Source organism: Ascaphus truei, chromosome 14, assembly GCF_040206685.1.
Source record: "Ascaphus truei isolate aAscTru1 chromosome 14, aAscTru1.hap1, whole genome shotgun sequence".
Taxonomy (NCBI): domain Eukaryota; kingdom Metazoa; phylum Chordata; class Amphibia; order Anura; family Ascaphidae; genus Ascaphus; species Ascaphus truei.
In genome coordinates this window covers 56,534,745-56,556,884 of record NC_134496.1, presented here as the reverse complement: position 1 = coordinate 56,556,884, position 22,140 = coordinate 56,534,745, and the positions used below count along the sequence as shown (strand labels likewise).

General features: G+C 45.4%; 1 protein-coding gene across 7 annotated transcripts in view; it reads left to right on the top strand.

The window, feature by feature from the left end:
• LOC142466205 (putative cation-transporting ATPase 13A4) overlaps positions 1 to 22,140 on the top strand; it is a 76,961-nt gene that overhangs the window by 30,991 nt on the left and 23,830 nt on the right. For all 7 annotated transcript variants that reach the window (XR_012788088.1, XM_075571090.1, XM_075571094.1 and 4 more), the window contains 13 exons: positions 1,611 to 1,691; positions 3,926 to 3,995; positions 4,911 to 5,045; positions 8,373 to 8,445; positions 9,350 to 9,478; positions 10,860 to 11,030; positions 11,780 to 11,937; positions 12,680 to 12,868; positions 15,653 to 15,714; positions 17,342 to 17,492; positions 18,250 to 18,318; positions 20,107 to 20,263; positions 20,695 to 20,812. Coding sequence is in view for 6 of the 7 variants with exons in the window: in XM_075571090.1 (XP_075427205.1) it covers positions 1,611 to 1,691; positions 3,926 to 3,995; positions 4,911 to 5,045; positions 8,373 to 8,445; positions 9,350 to 9,478; positions 10,860 to 11,030; positions 11,780 to 11,937; positions 12,680 to 12,868; positions 15,653 to 15,714; positions 17,342 to 17,492; positions 18,250 to 18,318; positions 20,107 to 20,263; positions 20,695 to 20,812 (1,563 nt within the window). In the remaining variant the exon portion in view is untranslated. The remainder of the gene's footprint in view (positions 1 to 1,610; positions 1,692 to 3,925; positions 3,996 to 4,910; positions 5,046 to 8,372; positions 8,446 to 9,349; positions 9,479 to 10,859; positions 11,031 to 11,779; positions 11,938 to 12,679; positions 12,869 to 15,652; positions 15,715 to 17,341; positions 17,493 to 18,249; positions 18,319 to 20,106; positions 20,264 to 20,694; positions 20,813 to 22,140) is intronic.

The following is a 22,140-nucleotide window of genomic DNA, read 5'->3' as shown; positions in this document are numbered from 1 at the left end:
CCCTAATCTCCTCTATACCTGCGCCAACATGCAGATGTAACCCCACCCTAATCTCCTCCATACCGGCGCCAACATGCAGATGTAACCCCACCCTAATCTCCTCCATACCTGTGCCAACATGCAGATGTAACCCCACCCTAATCTCCTCCATACCTGCGCCAACATGCAGATGTAACCTCACCCTAATCTCCTCCATACCTGCGCCAACATGCAGATGTAACCCCACCCTAATCTCCTCCATACCTGCACCAACATGCAGATATAACCCCACCCTAATCTCCTCCATACCTGTGCCAACATGCAGATGTAACCCCACCCTAATCTCTGCCATACCTGTGCCAACATGCAGATGTAACCCCACCCTAATCTCCATACCTGTGCCAACATGCAGATGTAACCCCACCCTAATCTCCATACCTGTGCCAACATACAAATGTAACCCCACCCTAATCTCCTCCATACCTGCGCCAACATGCAGATGTAACCTCACCCTAATCTCCTCCATACCTGCGCCAACATGCAGATGTAACCCCACCCTAATCTCCTCCATACCTGTGCCAACATGCAAATGTAACCCCACCCTAATCTCCTCCATACCTGTTCCAACATGCAGATGTAACCCCACCCTAATCTCCTCCATACCTGTGCCAACATGCCAATGTAACCCCACCCTAATCTCCATACCTGTGCCAACATGCAGATGTAACCCCACCCTAATCTCCTCCATACCTGCGCCAACATGCAGATGTAACCTCACCCTAATCTCCTCCATACCTGCACCAACATGCAGATGTAACCCCACCCTAATCTCCTCCATACCTGTGCCAACATGCAGATGTAACCCCACCCTAATCTCCGCCATACCTGTGCCAACATGCAGATGTAACCCCACCCTAATCTCCATACCTGTGCCAACATGCAGATGTAACCCCACCCTAATCTCCTCCATACCTGCGCCAACATGCAGATATAACCCCACCCTAATCTCCTCCATACCTGCACCAACATGCAGATGTAACCCCACCCTAATCTCCTCCATACCTGTGCCAACATGCAGATGTAACCCCACCCTAATCTCCATACCTGTGCCAACATGCAGATGTAACCCCACCCTAATCTCCATACCTGTGCCAACATGCAGATGTAACCCCACCCTAATCTCCATACCTGTGCCAACATGCAAATGTAACCCCACCCTAATCTCCTCCATACCTGCGCCAACATGCAGATGTAACCTCACCCTAATCTCCTCCATACCTGCGCCAACATGCAGATGTAACCTCACCCTAATCTCCTCCATACCTGCGCCAACATGCAGATGTAACCTCACCCTAATCTCCTCCATACCTGCGCCAACATGCAGATGTAACCTCACCCTAATCTCCTCCATACCTGTGCCAACATGCAAATGTATCACCTAACCCTAATTACCCAACCCTAATTCATTCAATGTGATTGTGCCGATGAGGGCACTATGGAATCTGCCATTGACATCAATGAAAGTTTCTGTGCGTTAGTGCCCCGATTGGCAGTATCCCAGTTTAATGAATAACCCACATAGATCCCGTCATTGTCTCCTTTGCTTTCATTGGCTCCCATTGTTATTGCAGAGTCCTGGAAGATCACTACACCTGTGCGTCAGTACATGCAAAGTTTGGCTCTGGCTTTACAAGAGAAGAACAGGGAATTAGGTAAGGAAATATCACTCTGTGGCTACATTTTGGGCATCATTTAAAGGTCACATCTATTTATATACCACAGATACACACATGCAGCTAAACCCCGTCACCATGATGGATTGCACTATACAGTAGATGTTAAGTTTGTTTATAGAGTCAGATTCATCACACCAACCCTGTGGTGTAGCAGTTAGAGAATTGCTACTAGCATATGAAAGACATGGGTTCAATTCCTGCATGCGTATTATATAAAATGTATTCACTGTTGGGCTGTCATTGGTTAGAGAAGGGTCATGTGACCTTCCTCTGCGCTCGAAAGTCAAATTGGGAGAGTGTACGTAAGCACTGCGCACACAGCCTGATGAAGCAGGGAGAGGAGAGAGCTGCAGATGCCGGGTAAGTCCTCGCGGAACCCCTGATCACAGTGACCATTTCGCGATCCTGGTTATAACGCGGTCTCATTATGTGGACCCTGAGCACCGTGTTATAATGAGGTTCAGCTGTATGTGTGCATCTGTGGCATATAAATAGATGATCAGATGTGACCTCTTGATGTTACTCACTGACCAAATGAACAAAAAGAAACAGAAAGAATAAAAATTAAAACAAAATTATATAAAATATTATTAATGTTGGTTTAGTCAAATAACCACATGCATAAAACAAGTAACCACTGATAGCACTATCACCTAGAGATGCAGACCAATTGCTTGCACAGATATAGGCTCCATGTCAGTTCCCTGAGTGTAAATTATTCCACCCAAAATCACTAAGACAGGTATATGAGGATATTTAGAAGTCCTTATGTGTGAAATATTCCTCATATTCGGTTGATGGTTGATGCAGCCCCACAAAAGAGGTTACCACTCCTCTTGTATATAGAACACCTCAGAAAGAATATAAGAATGTGAAGGACGCAATCCAAATACAATATTTTATATATCACTTTAAATGATCATAAACAATACAATACAATATTGTGCACTCACACAAAGTAATACAAATTAAAAATAGGATTAAAAATAGTATAATTGCCTGAAAACCAGGAAGGAGCTGGGGGATACAGCATTGCCAAGGACACTGATCAGGTACTGAAGGCAACCGTTGAGAGGAGCTGCAGCCACTGCAAAACAGCGGAGGTTTGTGGAACTTCAAACGGACACTGCGCTATATACTGAGACGACATAGCACTCCAGCGGATACCCAGGGAAAGCGTTGCCCTCACATTTGATATCCAGCCAACAGCAAATACAGGAGGAGTGAGACTGAGGACTTTTTTCAGGCAATTATACTATTTTTATTTTTTATTACTTTGTGTGAGTGCACAAAAATTTATTGTTTATGATCATTTAAAGTGATATATAAAGTATTTTGTTTGGATTGCGCCCTACACATTCTTTTCCTCTTTCTGTGTGTATAGTTTATAATATAATAATGCAGAAATAAAGTGGAGAAATATCTAAAATGTTCTATAGCTGAAGGTACATTTTTTAATATTGTTTCTACAGCAACAATGTGTATAGTTTTATGTCTGTGTAAATATTCATATATAAGTACAGCACCTGGGCCCTCACATATATGGTAAGTATTCTCCACCGGATCGCTCAGGGGTATCTAGCAATGCAGTAAATCACACGTAATCGCTCGGTAAAAGTTGTGTGTGTGTGTGTGTGTATATACCTGTCTCCGTGCAACAGACACCATGTATTATACACAGATTGTGTCATATTGTATTCACTGAAGATATTCCACATAACATGAGCCTTTTTAACTAGAAGTTACAAGCTGCTATACTTTAGTATGTGATTTACTGCTTTATTAGATCCCAGCGAGAGATCCTTTGGAGATCGTTGCATGCTTCTGATTCTATGGAGAATCCTTACCAGTGTTTATATTGTTTTTCACACATGGCTCTTGCATTGTCCACAGTACAATGAGTTTCTATCCCGAGGAGCTTATTTAATTTTTGGTCACTGAAGCAAAGAGAGATAAGGTGACTAAGCTGTGGTCTGAAGCAGAGCTGTGTCTGAGAATCTAACTGCCTTCATTATGCCCAAAGGCCACGTTCTTACCATTAAACGAGTCCTTCAGTTCTGATCGGTATCACACGGAAATTCCTCTGCTGGGTCACTGTCCTGTTTTACCTGTGCTTTCTATACAAAAGTCTCAACTTTCAAACCCATGTTTATGCAAATCTAATACTGAAGTGAAAAACAACACGTGAGTTCCCATTTTATCATTTGCAGGAGACTTATCTGTGGCCCTAATACCATTGATGTTGGAATTGTTCCAATATGGAAATTACTTTTTAAAGAGGTAAGCTTAATTTCTGTCCCGCTTCCTCTGTCATGTGATGTACCTTAATGGACAGATGCAAACTATTCGTCGTCAAATGCAAAATGTGGCTAGTCCTGTTTTGTGCCTAAAGCTTATTTCACAAATTTCAGTAAAATCACCCCAATATTTTGCAGATTGGTGATGCAACAGTCACCAAATATATTGTAAATGTAATCCTGCCATGCAAATGACAGCGTATTGTGACTGGTGAAGAATCTTTCTCCCCTATATTTCGGGCTCCGTAAGAGAATGTTTTCTCTTAGGATATTGAACCTGTATTATTTGTATCACCGAGCCTAATCACTCATCTTGTGAGCAGCTCTTATTATTTTTTTACCTTAGAAATTGGGCTTTGATAAAATACTGTACTATCAGATCATATGCTACCAAATGGGCAACGAGCAGATTTCCCTGGGGTCTTGTCCAACCAAGCCATAGAAACGTAGGTCAGAACCAACCCGTCCCCTATCAGATGTAAAACCTCAGACCATGTTTTATTATTGATTTTCATGTTTAGGATTAAGCGTTCTGTCTATGCCCAGTATTTGGGAATTCCCGTCATTTATTAGCATTGACCACCTCTCTTAAAAGGCTATTTCACAAATGTACCATAGTTTCCATGAAAAAGTATGTCCTCCCGTTTCCCCTTAGTCAGCTACGGACCTTTCCCCTAAGCCCTGACGGGCCAAACTAAGTTATTGGAGTTTACGCCGTAAATTCCCACGGCAGTGATCCAGCGGAAAGCTACATTGTTTGACATAATAATTAATTTATTGTTCAGTGTGTCTTGGCTTGAGATACAGTATACTTACTGTACTAATTCTCAACCTGACACCACAAATAACATCTGATTGTGTAACTATTGATCTTCTGCTAACTTGTGTTCCTTACCAGGTCCTAAATCCATTCTACGTGTTCCAGCTCTTCTCTGTGTGTCTTTGGTTTGCTGAAGAATACATTGAATATTCTGTTGCAATTATAATCATGTCGCTAGTTTGTATCATTTTGTCTGTGTACACCCTAAGACAGGTAAGTCTTTCAACACCCCAATTCATGCTAATCGTTCTTTTTAGAATGTTAATGACCAATCACAACCTGATGATAAAATGTTGTTTTTTAAAAGCATAAATAGTGCATTACACTTCCCTGTCTGTTTAAGTGAAAATACATTAGGAGACAGGGGTGCCCAATGCTACATCAAATTGACAAAACATATATGGTAATGAGTATAAAGTTTAAATACTTGAATAATAATAGTAATTAGTTGTTTTTTTTAGTTAAACCCTTTGGCCAAAGCGTCGTAAGCCTGCATACCAACGTCAAGGTAAACCAAAAATGCATTTTTGGTTTACCTTGACGTTGGTATGCAGGCTTACGACGCTTTGGCCAAAGGGTTTAACTAAAAAACCAACTAATTACTATTATTATTCAAGTATTTAAACTTTATACTCATTACCATATATGTTTTGTCAATTTGATGTAGCATTGGGCACCCCTGTCTTCTGTTGTATACATTTGCCACACTCAGTAGCACTCATTTTGGCATAAATATATATATTCATGATGTGGTGGATGTAGGAGTTTGAGCTATCTGGGAATATGTGTGAAAATACATTAGTAATGCGTCGTGTAGAAACATGTTGTTCAGTTGAGGCAGAAATGTGCGTATTTGCCGTTTTCCCACTTGCTCTTTTTGCCCAAATATTGCGGGTGGGGGAGGGGAATTCTGCAAAAAAATATTGCCTTTTTTCCAAATTTGCCATATTGTAAATGACAACTTTAACCATTTGTGGCAAAATGTTCAGTGCATTAAAAAAAAGAGGTAACACGAGGAATGTGACCGGCACATTGGTTAATTGACCCAAAGCGAATGTGTTTTGTTGAACTTTGTTTTCACAAATGACTGCTAATTTTAGTGCACTTTTGCAAACTATTTGCACATTTCTGAGCTTTATTCTTTGAGTGCCAGGAGGCCAGTGGTACCTGAGTGCCACCAGACTTAAGACACTCAAATACGTGGTCCCTTGATGTAGCGATAACATGGTTGCTGTTAGGCCTCAACGGCGTAAACTGAAGCGGAAGATTCTTCCTTTCCAAATGGAGTAGTGACTGCGATGGTGCATTGCTTGCATGGCGTACCCCTAGAGGGGGCACCCTAATAACGTACAGGGTACGTATTGGTGTGTTAAAAGACTGAAGGGTATCTGTGTCCGACTAGACTAGAAATTGCTATGCTGTAAGTGAGCATGCTGCGCTTAAAGCAGCGATTCTCTCTGCCTCCCCCCCCCCTCCCCTGGGTCCTGCGATACGTATCAGGAAAGGGCCCACTGATACTTCATAAAGGTTTAAATGCCCTACATCACGTGGGCCAATAGGAAGCCGCGGCGGTTTATGTTGGGGCTTCCTATTGGCCCACGTGACGCAGGAGATTTAAACTTTCATTTTGCTTCCCCTGGAGGGGACAGTTCAGGTGACACCAGTAAGTGTCCTGGGATCCAAAGGGTTCCGGAGCTGAAATGAACGAGGTTCGGCTCCGGAAACCGGGCGCATTCATCTGAAATGGATGAGGTTCGGCTCCGGAAACCGGGCGCATTCATCTGAAATTAACGAGGTTCGGCTCCGGAAACCGGGCGCATTCATCTGAAATGAACGAGGTTCGGCTCCGGAAACCGGGCGCATTCATCTGAAATGAACGAGGTTCGGCTCCGGAAACCGGGCGCATTCATTTGAAATGAACGAGGTTCGGCTCCGGAAACCGGGCGCATTCATCTGAAATGAACGCGGTTTGGCTCCGGAAACCGGGCGCATTCATCTGAAATTAATGAGGTTCGGCTCCGGAAACCGGGCGCATTCATCTGAAATGAACAAGCTTCGGCTCCGGAAACCGGGCGCATTCATCTGAAATGAACAAGCTTCGGCTCCGGAAACCGGGCGCATTCATCTGAAATGGATGAGGTTCGGCTCCGGAAACCGGGCGCATTCATCTGAAATGAACGAGGTTCGGCTCCGGAAACCGGGCACATTCATCTGAAATGAACAAGCTTCGGCTCCGGAAACCGGGCGCATTCATCTGAAATGGATGAGGTTCGGCTCCGGAAACCGGGCGCATTCATCTGAAATGAACGAGGTTCGGCTCCGGAAACCGGGCACATTCATCTGAAATGAACGAGGTTCGGCTCCGGAAACCGGGCGCATTCATCTGAAATGAACGAGGTTCGGCTCCGGAAACCGGGCGCATTCATCTGAAATGAACGAGGTTCGGCTCCGGAAACCGGGCGCATTCATCTGAAATGAACGAGGTTCGGCTCCGGAAACCGGGCGCATTCATCTGAAATGAACGCGGTTTGGCTCCGGAAACCGGGCGCATTCATCTGAAATTAATGAGGTTCGGCTCCGGAAACCGGGCACATTCATCTGAAATGAACAAGCTTCGGCTCCGGAAACCGGGCGCATTCATCTGAAATGGATGAGGTTCGGCTCCGGAAACCGGGCGCATTCATCTGAAATGAACGAGGTTCGGCTCCGGAAACCGGGCGCATTCATCTGAAATGAACGAGGTTCGGCTCCGGAAACCGGGCGCATTCATCTGAAATGGATGAAAGTGTCTTTAAAATAAGTGAAACTCACTGAAACAAGCAAGACTTGACAGGCCCTTTCCCTCCAAACCCCAATAAATACCTGGGATTGGGCCCAATAGAGAACCCAATATGCCGTGGCGCAGCTGGACATGCGCGGCCCCCCGGCTATAGTTACGCCCCTGCCAATATGCCGTGGCGCAGCTGGACATGCGCGGCCCCTGGCTATAGTTACGCCTCTGCCAATATGCCGTGGCGCAGCTGGACATGCGCGGCCCCCGGCTATAGTTACGCCCCTCCCAATATGCCGTGGCGCAGCTGGACATGCGCGGCCCCCCGGCTATAGTTACGCCCCTGCCAATATGCCGTGGCGCAGCTGGACATGCGCGGCCCCCGGCTATAGTTACGCCCCTCCCAATATGCCGTGGCGCAGCTGGACATGCGCGGCCCCCCGGCTATAGTTACGCCCCTCCCAATATGCCGTGGCGCAGCTGGACATGCGCGGCCCCCGGCTATAGTTACGCCCCTGCCAATATGCTGTGGCGTAGCTGGACATGCGCGGCCCCTGGCTATAGTTACGCCCCTGCCAATATGCCGTGGCGTAGCTGGACATGCGCGGCCCCTGGCTATAGTTACGCCCCTGCCAATATGCCGTGGCGCAGCTGGACATGCGCGGCCCCCGGCTATAGTTTATAGTTTATAGTTTCCCGAGGCTGTTCAATGTGTGTGAATGTTATTATCTGACTAACACTTTCCATTCATCCGCTTCTCCCATTTGCAGCAATCAGTGAAACTGCACCGACTGGTCGCATCTCATAGTAACATCATGGTTTCTGTGTTTGGAAAACACAAGGGTGAGTTCTGTGAGGAAAACAAATCAGATCAGAGTATTTAATCACTTTGTTGCCAAAATGGCAGCACATACGTATGCTGCTGGCGCTTGTTGCCGCAATGGGCTCTGGAAACGTAGAAGTACTGTGCAGTCAATCATGTTGGATGGGAAACCCTTGACTTGCAAATATCAGGTCTGGGTGATACTTAGTGTCACTCTCCAGTCCAAGTCTTCTCCAGCTTTGCGGTCTTTCTTACAGTAGGCTGATTTTGTGGTTATAGGATGCATGTAAGGCCTTTTATTTCAGCTTTATCAGGTGTATTGCTTGTTTGAGAAATAAATAAATTGCCAGCAGAGTATCCGTATCAGAATAGTAGTCTAACACAGGGGTGCGCAAACTGGGGGGCACGTGATTTTTTAGGGGGGGCTTGGCGGTTACAGAGGCCCGGCGCCCTTCCCCCAAGGCATTTCAATTAAATGCCGGGGAAGGCGTGAGGCCTCTGTAACATCCCTTACCTGCTGCTAGCCGGGTCATCGGCGATGCGTCGCAGCGTTTGACGCTGCCGCGGGGTCATGTGACGTGACGCGCTGCCATGGCAACGCGGCGTCATTTGACGCAGGGTCATAGGAGAGGGAAGGCGCGACTGCTGGGGCTGCGAGGCAGGGGGGGGGGCACAGGTCAAAAACTAGCACACACCCTCGTATTGACTTTGAGTGGTTTATTCTTTTAATTTTAACATCAATTTAGGGGATTATTTATTGGAGTAGCACAGATATGAATAAACCCTCAGGGACTATACAAGCTCTTTGGCTTTTATAAAATATAAGCACCTGGGTTTAATCGGTTGGTTTGGGAGCGCATGATGGGACACTGTAATTGGTTATGTATTGCTTTAGTTGCTAATACTCTTCTCTGTTTCCTGCAGGTGTCTTTGAGGTGGAGTCTTGTCGTTTGGTTCCTGGTGACATCCTTATAATAACAGGAAACACAGTGTTGCCGTGTGATGCATTACTTATTAGTGGCGGGTGTATTGTTAATGAAAGCATGCTCACAGGTACTGTACCCGGCAGCCTTTATAACCCTGCCATGTCTGCTCTCTTCCCATCCTTGGGGTCTGTAGTTTGTATTCAGAGATACAAGTAAGTGGTAGCGCTGCCGTGCGCTCTGGGGTGCACTGATTCTGGTAAGTATGGACCGGGGGAGGAATGGTGGGAGGTCCGTCACGGAAGGTAGAGGGTCCTGGAGGTTACAATGTGGCTACTGACCTCCGAATGCGGGCACAGGTAAATCCCTAAATGGTAGAAAATGGTAGAAATCCATTTTGCTCCATCAGGGGACTGGGTGAGGGGTTATGGAGGTATATGTAGACCCTCTCATAGAGCTCCAAGTCCCGCCGTTTGTGGAGATTCAAAACCGCACATCCGTGGCAACGAAGAAGCCTCCACATCCCCCCTCCGTGTGCCGCCGATAGCAGGAAGAAATGGCAAAACTGTGACAGTGCTCAGTGTTTCGCTGTGACTAGCGAACAAATCCAACAAAGGACAAAGGAGGGAGCCCCGATAGTGAAAAAATCATAGAGGCTTTATTTAGTACATTTAAGAAGTGGTATTCAGAATGTGTCCTCCGACGCGTTTCACACAAGTGTTGCGCTTTCTCAAGGAGTAATGGACAGACCAGAAGTAAGCACCTTTTATATGTGCTGAATAATTAAGAAAGCCACATCACTTGCGTGAAACGCGTGGGAGGACACAGTCGGTTCTGAATACCACTTCTTAAATGTTCTAAATAAAGCCTCTACGATTTTTTCACTATCGGGGCTCCCTCCTTTGTCCTTTTTTGTATTTTTCAGTAGTGCGCTGGAACATTGTCACAATGTTGCTGTATTCAGGGATAGTTATGGATGTTTAAAGCAAGTACAGAAATATAAAAGCCCAGGATCTAAGTATCAAGTTAATTGCTTCCAAATGTTAGTAACAATTTTGATGCACTTGACACAGTTTCTTGGGCAGACCAGGTTAATCCCAACTCAAATCTTGCAAGAGCGGAAAACATTGATCCATGACACAAATTGTACAGTGCCCACGCGGGAGTATTATCCAGATGCAAAAACTCATTGTAAAATGCTGGCTCTGTGCCAGGGACGTCCGAAAATCCATTCCAAAACATTCAGGATGAATACTGAGAATATCATTCGGCTAAAGTGAGAGCTGATGTCTAATTGCAGAGGTTTCTGAACCATGCGGTGTGACTAAGTATCACCTCAGACAGTGCACAAGCCATGGAAGAGCTGGGATTCCCCAGGCATTTTAATTAACATTTGCATGTTTATATAACTGTCATATGTATTGCATGGCACCTGTGTTATAAAGTAACCTGCATTAAAGAATAATAAATAACTTGAATTGAAACGTGATATCAATTACTATCTTCTATAGGGGAAAGCATTCCTGTTACCAAGACTCCTCTCCCTAAGACAGATGACACTGAGCCATGGAAAGTCCATAGTATGCATGATTATAAGAGACATGTTCTTTTCTGTGGCACAGACGTCATCCAGACAAAGGCTTCTGACCATAACCCAGTGAAGGCCGTTGTAATGAGAATAGGTAATGTTTTTCATTTCCGTATTGTTTCTGCTGACGCAAAACATTTAAAGAAATGTCGGCTTCATTTTGCTCCTTATCCATTATATGTTTCTTTTATTTGTGATGCACAAAAATATAACTGCAAACCGTTTTGGGTTAAAGCAGCAGTCCCTCCTAACTAATCCTTCCCTATTTACTGACCTGCTTTAGATTTAACTCCAGGAACCCCCATCTTCCCGAAATACTTACTGGGGAAGTTACGAGTATTACATCCTGGTTTTAAAGGGGATTTAAATGTCTGTCCAATAGGCAGCCACAACCGATGATGTTGCAGCTTCCTATTGGCTGGAGATTTAGCAGCAGACTGAAAGCCGGTAACTTCACTAGTAAGCAGATTTAGGTTTGAGCAGCAGCTTTTGTGTAACCTCTGGGGATTCTTTGCACCCTCAGTCTTCATGTCTTCTTCCTGAAAGCTCACAGCGATATTCCAGCCTTCGGAGAATGAGGGACTTTGCTTTTTGGTGTGTTCCATATTTTGGGGTTGAAGCCTTACTTGCCATGCGATGTGATTTGCTTGTTGGCGAGTACCATTCCCATTTTAGCTTAGTATATTGTGTGTATAAATATATTTATATATACCTTGAGGGTAAATGCTTGTGAATATAGGTTCACCTATTGAATATTTTGCATACATGTTATTCATTTATTTGAAAAAAATTTTGCCAGTTTAAGTGTCCACAACTAGCCCTGTGTTTTGTCTTTAATTTTAGGTTTTGATACAGCTAAAGGGGATCTGGTGAGGTCCATTCTCTACCCCAAACCTGTGAATTACAAGCTGTACAGGGATGCTTTGATATTCCTCTGCAGCCTTATTGGACTTTCCTTCATTGGAATGGTCTATGCTGTCTGCATATTTTCAATAAATGGGGTATGTTATCTTATGTATTTAATGTAAATAAGATTGGTATTGCTGAACTTAGATCTATTCCCCTCACAACATAGGGACCCGTCAATTCAAATGTATGTGGCGTGAGCATCATTGGAAAACAGTCCCACTCATGTTCAGCACTACTCCTAGAGAAGCCCAGCCTCACCCAGCCTCGCCCAGCCTCACCCAGCCTCACCCAGACTCACCCAGCCTCACCCAGCCTCACCCAGCCTCACCCAGTCTCACCCAGCCTCACCCAGCCTCACCCAGTCTCACCCAGCCTCGCCCAGTCTCACCCAGCCTCACCCAGCCTCACCCAGTCTCACCCAGTCTCACCCAGCCTCACCCAGCCTCACCCCGTTACAAACACGTACAAATACAATGTTTATTTCAGCAAACCCATAACAACTTATTCTCAAATGATTATTTATAGTTAATGGCCAGTCCTGTTGAGATGTTATACAGATGTAGCCAGCCTCACTGTAATAAGCGCCGCAACAAACTCCCCAAAATATAGCGCTGGAGAAGGTGGCAGCGGCGATGCGCCGGGGGGTCCATTCCTTTCATTGGGACCCCCCCCCTCAAACAGTAACCCTGACTGTATCTGTGATGGTAGACACAATATAAATGCAGTGAGTGTGCTGTTGGGTGTGATCCTTTACTTCTGCGCACCTGACGCTTTGATTGGGAGATTGCGTTGTTTTATTATTCCATCAATCTCATTTCTCTCACAATTTGTCAGGAAAAGGCTGGGGAAGTGGTGAAAAAGGCGCTGGACGTGATCACCATTGCGGTCCCACCTGCGCTCCCGGCTGCTCTGACCGCTGGGATCATTTATGCTCAGAAAAGACTTACGAAAGCAGGAATATTTTGTATTAGTCCTCAAAGGATCAATCTCTGTGGGACACTAAACCTTTTCTGTTTTGATAAGGTACAGTACAGCACTTTGTATTTAAAATAAATATCCTCCCTTTGGCTTATCTCCTGAATAACATGCTGTGTTCTCCACCAGTAAATGGCTAATATATGATGGTATGAAGCAAGCTGCTCATGGCGTATTGATCTTGTACTATAGATGTGTCTCTTTATGAAATGCAGCAGCCTGACACAAAGGTTTTTAACATGGTTAGGGTGACCATTTGTCCCGGTTTTGCCGGGACAGTCCCGGTTTTTGCTGGGTTGTCCCGGTTGCCCGTCCGTCCCGGGAATGTCCCAATTTTTCTTCCTGGTGCGCGGGAGAGTCGGCAACGATGCGCGGGGGGGGGGGGGGGGTGCGCAGGAGGAGCGAGCAGCGGTGCCGAGGAGGAGGAGGATGCGGCAGCCGGGTAGTATTTTTTCCATGTTAGTTAGAATGCCGGGGGGGGGCTGGGCTTAGAGAGTAGAAGCAGGGGGTTGGTTGGAGGTCAGAGGATCTCGGGGGCGGGGCTTAGTACTGGGGCCGGATGGAGTGAGCTGCTTCTCTCTGTGTGTGTGTGTCCTATCTGTCTGTCTGTCTGTCTGTGTGTGTGTGTCCTGTCTGAGTGTGTGTGTGTCATGTGTGTGTGTGTGTGTGTGGTCTGTCTGTGTGTGTGTCATAGGAGGAGAGGAGGGAGAGGTATGAGGAGGGGGAGATATGAGGAGCTGAGGGGACGGTATGAGGAGCTGAGGGGACGGTGTGAGGAGCTGAGGGGAAGGTATGAGGAGCTGAGGGGAAGGTATGAGGAGGGATGGGGAAGGTATGAGGAGGGATGGGGAAGGTATGAGGGAGGGAAGCGGAAGGTATGAGGGAGGGAGGGATGAGGAAGGTATGAGGGAGGGATGGGGCAGGTATGAGGAGCTGAGGGGAAGGTATGAGGAGGGATGGGGAAGGTATGAGGGAGGGAAGCGGAAGGTATGAGGGAGGGAGGGATGAGGAAGGTATGAGGGAGGGATGGGGCAGGTATGAGGAGCTGAGGGGAAGGTATGAGGAGCTGAGGGGAAGGTATGAGGAGCTGAGGGGAAGGTATGAGGGAGGGAAGCGGAAGGTATGAGGGAGGGAGGGATGAGGAAGGTATGAGGGAGGGATGGGGCAGGTATGAGGAGCTGAGGGGAAGGTATGAGGAGGGGGGAGGTATGAGGAGGGATGGGGCAGGTATGAGGAGGGGAGGGGGAAGGTATGAGGAGAGGAGGGAAAGGTATGAGGAGGGGAGGGGAAGGTATGAGGAGAGGAGGGAAAGGTATGAGGAGGGGAGGGGAAGGTATGAGGAGGGGAGATATAAGGAGGGGGGAGATATGAGGAAAGGATGGGGAGGGAGAGGTATGAGGAGAGGAGAGGAGGGGAGGTATATGGAGAGTTGGGGGAGGTATAAGGGGGCAGGTATGAGGAGGGGCTGTGTGTGTGTGTCACTGTGTGTGCACGTTTATTGGGGAGGGAGGTTGAGAGTGGGGAGGGGAGAAAAATACATGGGGGTGGGGGTGTAAGAGAGGGGGGGGGAAGGAATGGGTGAGAGGGGGGGGGGAAGGAATGGGTGAGAGGGGGGGGGGAAGGAATGGGTGACTGGGGAGTGTCAGGTGGGGTGAGAGTGAGGAGGTGTGTGAGAAGGGGGGGTTCTCGCAAGGCCGCCGAAACGTGGGTAGGGGGCCCCGGTGAAAACGTTCTTCCTGGGCCCCAGGAAAGCTGTCTGTGGCCCTGCATGGCAGTGATGTCACTGACTGCCACGAGGAGAGCAAGAGACCCTATTTTGCAAATTGTAATATACATACAAGGTCAGGAAGGTCACATTTTTAAAATTCTTAATTTTAATTAATGCCTACATTTTTTAATTTAATTTTAATTTATGTCTATTAATTATTTATTTAATTTTAATTTGTTAATTATTTAAATTTTAATTAATGTCTTCATTATTTATATACACACAAACACACACTGCAGCCCCCACCAACGGGACCCATTATGGTGCCGAGGCATCACGTGATGCCACATTGTCATCGCAACATGTCACCGCCTGACGTCAGTGTCTTGTTGCCATGGCAATGGGGTGCGTCACGTGATGTAATTTGTTTTATAAATAATTTTTTATTGTGTCCCGGTTTTTCATTTTGAAAATCTGGTTACCCTAAACATGGTACAACTCTAGCGATGGAATTAGGCAACACTTAGCTAATGAGACAGGAAGGTGGTCAAGTTACAATGTTCTTAACTGTGTGTGTGTGTGTGTGTGTGTGTGTGTGTGTGTGTGGGTCTCTCAGCTAGTATATATATATATATATATATATAAATATATATATATATAAATATATATATATATATACACCACACAAACACATACAGTATATAAATATATACACACACACACATATGTGTGTATGTATATTTATATACTGTATGTGTTTGTGTGGTGTATGTGTATATGTGTATATATATATATATATATATATATATACATACACACACACACACACACACACACACATAACACATAACACATAACACATATATGTGTGTGTGTGTGTGCTGTGTCTGTATTTGTGTATAAATAAATTTATAAATACAGAGTAAATGCGTCACAAACATATATTATATATATATATATATATATATATATATATATAATATATGTTTGTGACGCATTTACTCTGTATTTATAAATCTCATGTACAGTTATAGTACATCTGATCAAACCCCATATTTATTACAGCACCCGTTATATAAATGTACCTAACACCGTGTGATAACATTATGTTCTGATTTTCCTAGACTGGCACTTTAACAGAAGATGGGCTGGATCTGTGGGGTATTGTCCCTTCCGATGGATATCGGTATGCAATGTAAAACCTGACGGGATGTTATATGTGCACAATATGAGTAAATGATAGCTATCAATGCGATACATCTAATTAATACGGACGAGACCGACAGTACAAACTGCATGTTTCCTTTATACCTGCTCTCACACCCATGCTTCCTGCGCTCACACATACTCACAGTACCCATGCTTCCTGCTCTCACAGTACCCATGCTTCCTGCTCTCACACCCATGCTTCCTGCTCTCACACCCATGCTTCCTGCTCTCACACCCATGCTTCCTGTTCTCACACCCATGCTTCCTGCGCTCACACATACTCACAGTACCCATGCTTCCTGCTCTCACAGTACCCATGCTTCCTGCTCTCACACCCATGCTTCCTGCTCTCACACATACTCACACCCATGCTTCCTGCTCTCACACATACTCACAGTACCCATGCTTCCTGCTCTCACAGTACCCATGCTTCCTGCTCTCACACCCATGCTTCCTGCTCTCACACCCATGCTTCCTGCTCTCACACCCATGCTTCCTGCTCTCACACCCATGCTTCCTGTTCTCACACCCATGCTTCCTGCGCTCACACATACTCACAGTACCCATGCTTCCTGCTCTCACAGTACCCATGCTTCCTGCTCTCACACCCATGCTTCCTGCTCTCACACATACTCACACCCATGCTTCCTGCTCTCACACATACTCACAGTACCCATGCTCCCTGCTCTCACCCCCATGCTTCCTGCTCTCACACCCATGCTTCCTGCTCTCACACATACTCACACCCATGCTTCCTGCACTCACACCCATGTTTCCTGCGTTCACACATACTCACACCCATGCTTCCTGCTCTCACACCCATGCTTCCTGCGCTCACACATACTCACACCCATGCTTCCTGCTCTCAGACCCATGCTTCCTGTGCTCACACCCATGTTTCCTGTGCTCACACATACTCACAGTACCCATGCTTTCTGTGCTCACACATACTCACAGTACCCATGCTTCCTGCGCTCACACATACTCACACCCATGCTTCCTGCTCTCACACCCTTGCTTCCTGCTCTCACACCCATGCTTCCTGCGCTACACATACTCACACCCATGCTTCCTGCTCTCACACCCATGCTTCCTGCGCTACACATACTCACACCCATGCTTCCTGCTCTCACACCCATGCTTCCTGCGCTACACATACTCACACCCATGCTTCCTGCTCTCACACCCATGTTTCCTGCTCTCACACATACTCACACCCATGCTTCCTGTGCTCACACCCATGTTTCCTGCGCTCACACATACTCACACCCATGCTTCCTGCGCTCAAACATACAGTACTAACACCAGTAATGTTTTTATATAACTGTGTGTAAGTGGGGAGGAGAATGCAAATACTTTTAAAGCAAATCTATAAGCTGTTGAACTTGAATGTGTACTGTACATGAATAGACTTGACGAGATGGACAACTAAACGACAGATTTATATTTATGATTTATGATAGATGTGATGATTGAACAGAAATGTCTGCATTACAATGCATTTTATACACTTATGTTTCATAGCCCACCAGGTTTTCCTGTATATTAAGCTTGGTCTCGCCTGGGGGATGTTAAGTTCTGATTTTTCTGTTGCTTGAAATCAGTTTTCAGAATGTTCTCCCGTTATCGTCCGGCACGTCCTTCTCATGGGGGCCTCTGCTGGGGGCCCTGGCCTCCTGCCACTCACTGATTGTCCTGGATGGCAGAGTGCAGGGAGACCCGCTGGACCTGAAGATGTTTGAATCCACTTTCTGGGTAAAATCTGTCATTACAATGACATGGTTAAGCAGTAAGGCTTTCTGCACCATACACCATTCCCTTATGTCCATAGTTAGATCTTCATGCTCGTCCCCAACACATGTATGTATGTATGTATGTATGTATGTATGTATGTCTTTATTTACAGTATGTATGTATGTATGTATGTATGTATGTCTTTATTTACAGTATGTATGTATGTATGTATGTCTTTATTTACAGCATGTAGCGCCATCCTGGTATGTAGCGCTTCACAGCAGTAATAGACATGACCTAATATAATAATAAAAAGTGGGAATAAGCGCTTCAGACATGAGGGAGTCCCTGCCCCGAAGAGCTTACAATCTAAGTAAACACACAGCCCATTGCACCGTCTGCCTGGCTGTTTTGCGTGTAATTCCCATGACTGCGGCCTTCTAAGGCGGCTCTTCCATGTTACTTTGGCTTGTAAATGTCGGCGTGTGTTATGTACGGCAGCGAGCAACAAGAATGTGTGTCAGGCTGCGTGTGGTACTTTTCTGGCGTGCATAGTATTCGGGGTAATACAGTACCTTTGTACCCACCTTTGTGTCTTTGTTCCTTTTGAAAGGTATACCGTATGTTCTACTTGTCGGTAAAATTACTTTTTAAACTTACCAGAAATGCTACCTGTAAAATATTATTTCCGGGAAAAGATTTGATAAATACAGTAATTGGAAATACTTCTGTCATTTCCAACATCTACATCTTACAGTGCTCAATTTATTCTTTACAGGAAATAGATGTTGATGGAGGTGATAATGACGAAACAGTTATTGTGAAACCTGGTCCCAATGCAAGCAAGGTAACGTGTCATACGCAGGGTAACGTGTCATACGCAGGGTAACGTGTCATACGCAGGGTAACGTGTCATACGCAAGGTAACGTGTCATACGCAGGGTAACGTGTCATACGCAGGGTAACGTGTCATACGCAGGGCAACGTGTCATACGCAGGGCAACGTGTCATACGCAGGGCAACGTGTCATACGCAGGGCAACGTGTCATACGCAGGGCAACGTGTCATACGCAGGGCAACGTGTCATACGCAGGGCAACGTGTCATACGCAGGGTAACGTGTCATACGCAGGGTAACTTGTCATACGCAAGGTAACGTGTCATACGCAGGGTAACGTGTCATACGCAGGGTAACGTGTCATACGCAAGGTAACGTGTCATACGCAGGATAACGTGTCATACGCAGGGTAACGTGTCATACGCAGGGTAACGTGTCATACGCAGGGTAACGTGTCATACGCAGGGTAACGTGTCATACGCAGGGTAACGTGTCATACACAGGGTAACGTGTGTGTGTGTGTATATATATATATATATATGTGTAGAGGTATCTGTACCGTGTTAGCCGAGCTTAATAATCAAAAACGATTAGACGATACCGTTCTGTGGTTAATGCCATGCTTTTAGCCACAGAACGGTATCAATATTCCCAGCAGTTTGAGCTGCAAACTGTAACAAAAGATACTGTTACCCAAGTAATATAAGAATACATTGTAGCTGCTTAGGTAATTATTTTTCAATAAAGATAATCAAATGCTGTATATATTTAAGCAAAAGAAAACAATATATATATTTTTTAAATCGTTCACGTTGGCCTTCGTTTGGTCAGCAGGTTGTGTGGGTAATACTAATAGTTATGGCTAATGACTATAGCACCTATTGTCAGCGTTACCTGAGACACCTCTGTTACGTTCACAGTTTTCCCCAAGCTGTGAGTTGGAATTCACCTTTTCTGCTAAAAGAACTGATGTTAAATCTGTCATACATGAAAAAAGAAGTTTATTACAGGCATACCCCGCTTTAAGTACACTCACTTTAAGTACACTCGCGAGTAAGTACATGTCGCCCAATAGGCAAACGCCAGCTCACGCATGCGCCTGTCATCACGTCCTGAACAGCAATACCGGCTCCCTACCTGTACCGAAGCTGTGCGCAAGCGGGGAGACTATAGAGCCTGTTACAAATGCGTTATTTACATCAGTTATGCACGTATATGACGATTGCAGTACAGTACATGCATCGATAAGTGGGAAAAGGTAGTGCTTCACTTTAAGTACATTTTCGCTTTACATACATGCTGCGGTCCCATTGCGTACGTTAATGCGGGGTATGCCTGTATATATATATGCGTACGTTAATGCGGGGTGTGCCTGTATATATATATGCGTACGTTAATGCGGGGTATGCCTGTACAAAGTATCAAAGTAATTAATTAAACAAGGAAATAAATGCTATTAATTCCGGCTGCAAGGTCCATTTCCCTAATGTTTGTCAGACTGCATAGATCAGGAGCGGCCAACTCCAGTCCTCAAGGGCCATCAACAGGTCAGGTTTTCAGGATATCAGTGCTTCAGCACAGGTGGCTCAATCAGTCCCTGCTTCAGCACAGGTGGTTCAGTCTTTGACTGAGTCACTGATTAAGCCACATGTGCTGAAGCAGGGACTAATTGAGCCACCTGTGCTGAAGCAGGGATATCCTGAAAACCTGACCTGTTGGTGGCCCTTGAGGACTGGAGTTGGCCGCCCCTAGCATGGTCCTCCAGCTGATAGTGAATACACCTCGTCTGTTTCTCCAGGTCCCTGTTGCGGGCGTCGCAGTCCTGCAGCAGTTCCCATTCTCCTCGGCCCTGCAGCGGATGTCCGTTATCACGCAAGTTCTTGATGGTGATGAACACGCAGTTTACATGAAGGGGGCCCCAGAGATGGTGACCTCACTTTGCCGGCCAGACTCAGGTTTCCCATTTATTTCTCAGGATATATTACAAAGGGGTATATACTCTTTAAAGGAGTTAAACTTGGGTATTTAGCCAGAGCGCAAAGGGTATACAAGCCGGCAAAAGTACATCGAGTTGTATGGAAGGTTTCCGGGCTCTGTGCTAAGCACTATACATTGTATCCCAATAGAGTTAAAATGGGAAGTACTTATTCTAACTAATCTTGTCAAATAACTAAAGTAAAAAAGGATAATCGTGGCCAATGGGGATCAGAACGATTCCAAATCTGCCGTCTGGGTGCTTTGCATGTAGGGCTTGGATATTACTGGTAATGCTCTTTCATACACTTTGCAGCATATATTACATTATTAGGTACAGTATCCGAGAGCTGGGGGTGGGGATGGGATAAAGTGATCATTACAATTAATATATTGTTATTTTTGTCAACAGTACCCATCTGCTTTTTAGATGAGCTGAAGCATTACACACAGCAGGGATTCCGCGTCATTGCATTGGCATATAAAATACTGGAAATAAAAGGGCACACGGGTGTGGCCAGTTTGAAGCGGTAAGGAAATTGATGAACTGTTTGCAAGTTATCAGGAGCGCAGTCACTTGTTGGATCTAATAGAATTTCAACATGTATTAAAATATCTCTGTGTTAAAAAATAACATTAGGAAACCTGTAAATCATTTTGCATTTTATGGCTTTGTTGAGAGCTACTCCGTATTTTTACTGCAGAGTAATCCATGTGAACTGATGCAATGAAACAAATACACGGTTTGTTTATATATTACCTTTTAACCAACCTTTATGTAAGATATTCTTTCCTTATTCTGGGGGAGAGTCTGATGGTGCGTGGTAGGGAGTTCCAGAGAGGGGGCAGCACAGGAGAAGTCTTGTAGCCGGGAGTGAGGAGGAAATAAGGCAGGTGTAGAGGTGGATGTCATGGGAAAAATAGAGGAGGTACTCAGGAATATATTTGGGGAGGAGGGCTGTGATGTAAGAGGGAGGGCAGAGATTTGTAAATCAGAGCTGGGATTTCCCATTTTATTCTAGAGGGTATGGGAAGCCAGTGTAGGGATCAGCATCGGGCAGCAGCAGAAGTGGGGCGGTGAGGGAGGCTGCAGCATTACGGATGGATTGGAGTTGGGAGAGGCAGACAAGGGGAATGCCGATTAGGAGAAGCAAAATGGGAAGAATATTCAGAAATTTGAGAACATTAGAAAACTATAAAACAAATGGTAAATATTCAAAATATATGAGAATTTTCACATTTTGTTTAGAAAATTCAAGGGGGAAACTACGAATTGAATTTTGACACTTTTGCCCAACTCAAATCAAATGCTTATGAAATTATTTCTTAATTTAACATCTCCTTGGTATGTCCGAGTTGAATTCTTCTATTCAGAAGGCGGCATAGTACTGACTCAGCTCTGGTTTGTGTGCTTAATGATCTCCTGATGGTGAGAGACAGAGGTGACTGTTCGATCTCCTTGACCTCTCTGCAGCATTTGATACTGTGTACCATGGGATCTTAATGTAGTACCTGAAGGATTTCTGTGGACTGGGTGGCACAGTTCTCAGCTGGTTCATATCCTCTCTCACTGGCAGGTTACATAGAGTATCTTCAGGAGTACTCATCTGCACCGATGCCCCTGTCACGTGGAGTGCCACAGGGTTCTATCCGATCTCCTATATTGTTCGCAGTGTGCATGATGCCACTAGATGACATAATCAGGCGGCATGGCCTGGGTTATCACTGCTATGCAGATGACACTCAACTCTACTTATCCTTTGCACCAGGGACTAAGGACTCATCATGAGTCCTCAATAGATGTTTATCTGAGCTCTTAGACTGGATGAGTGCCAGTTGGTTGAGGTTGAATCCTGAT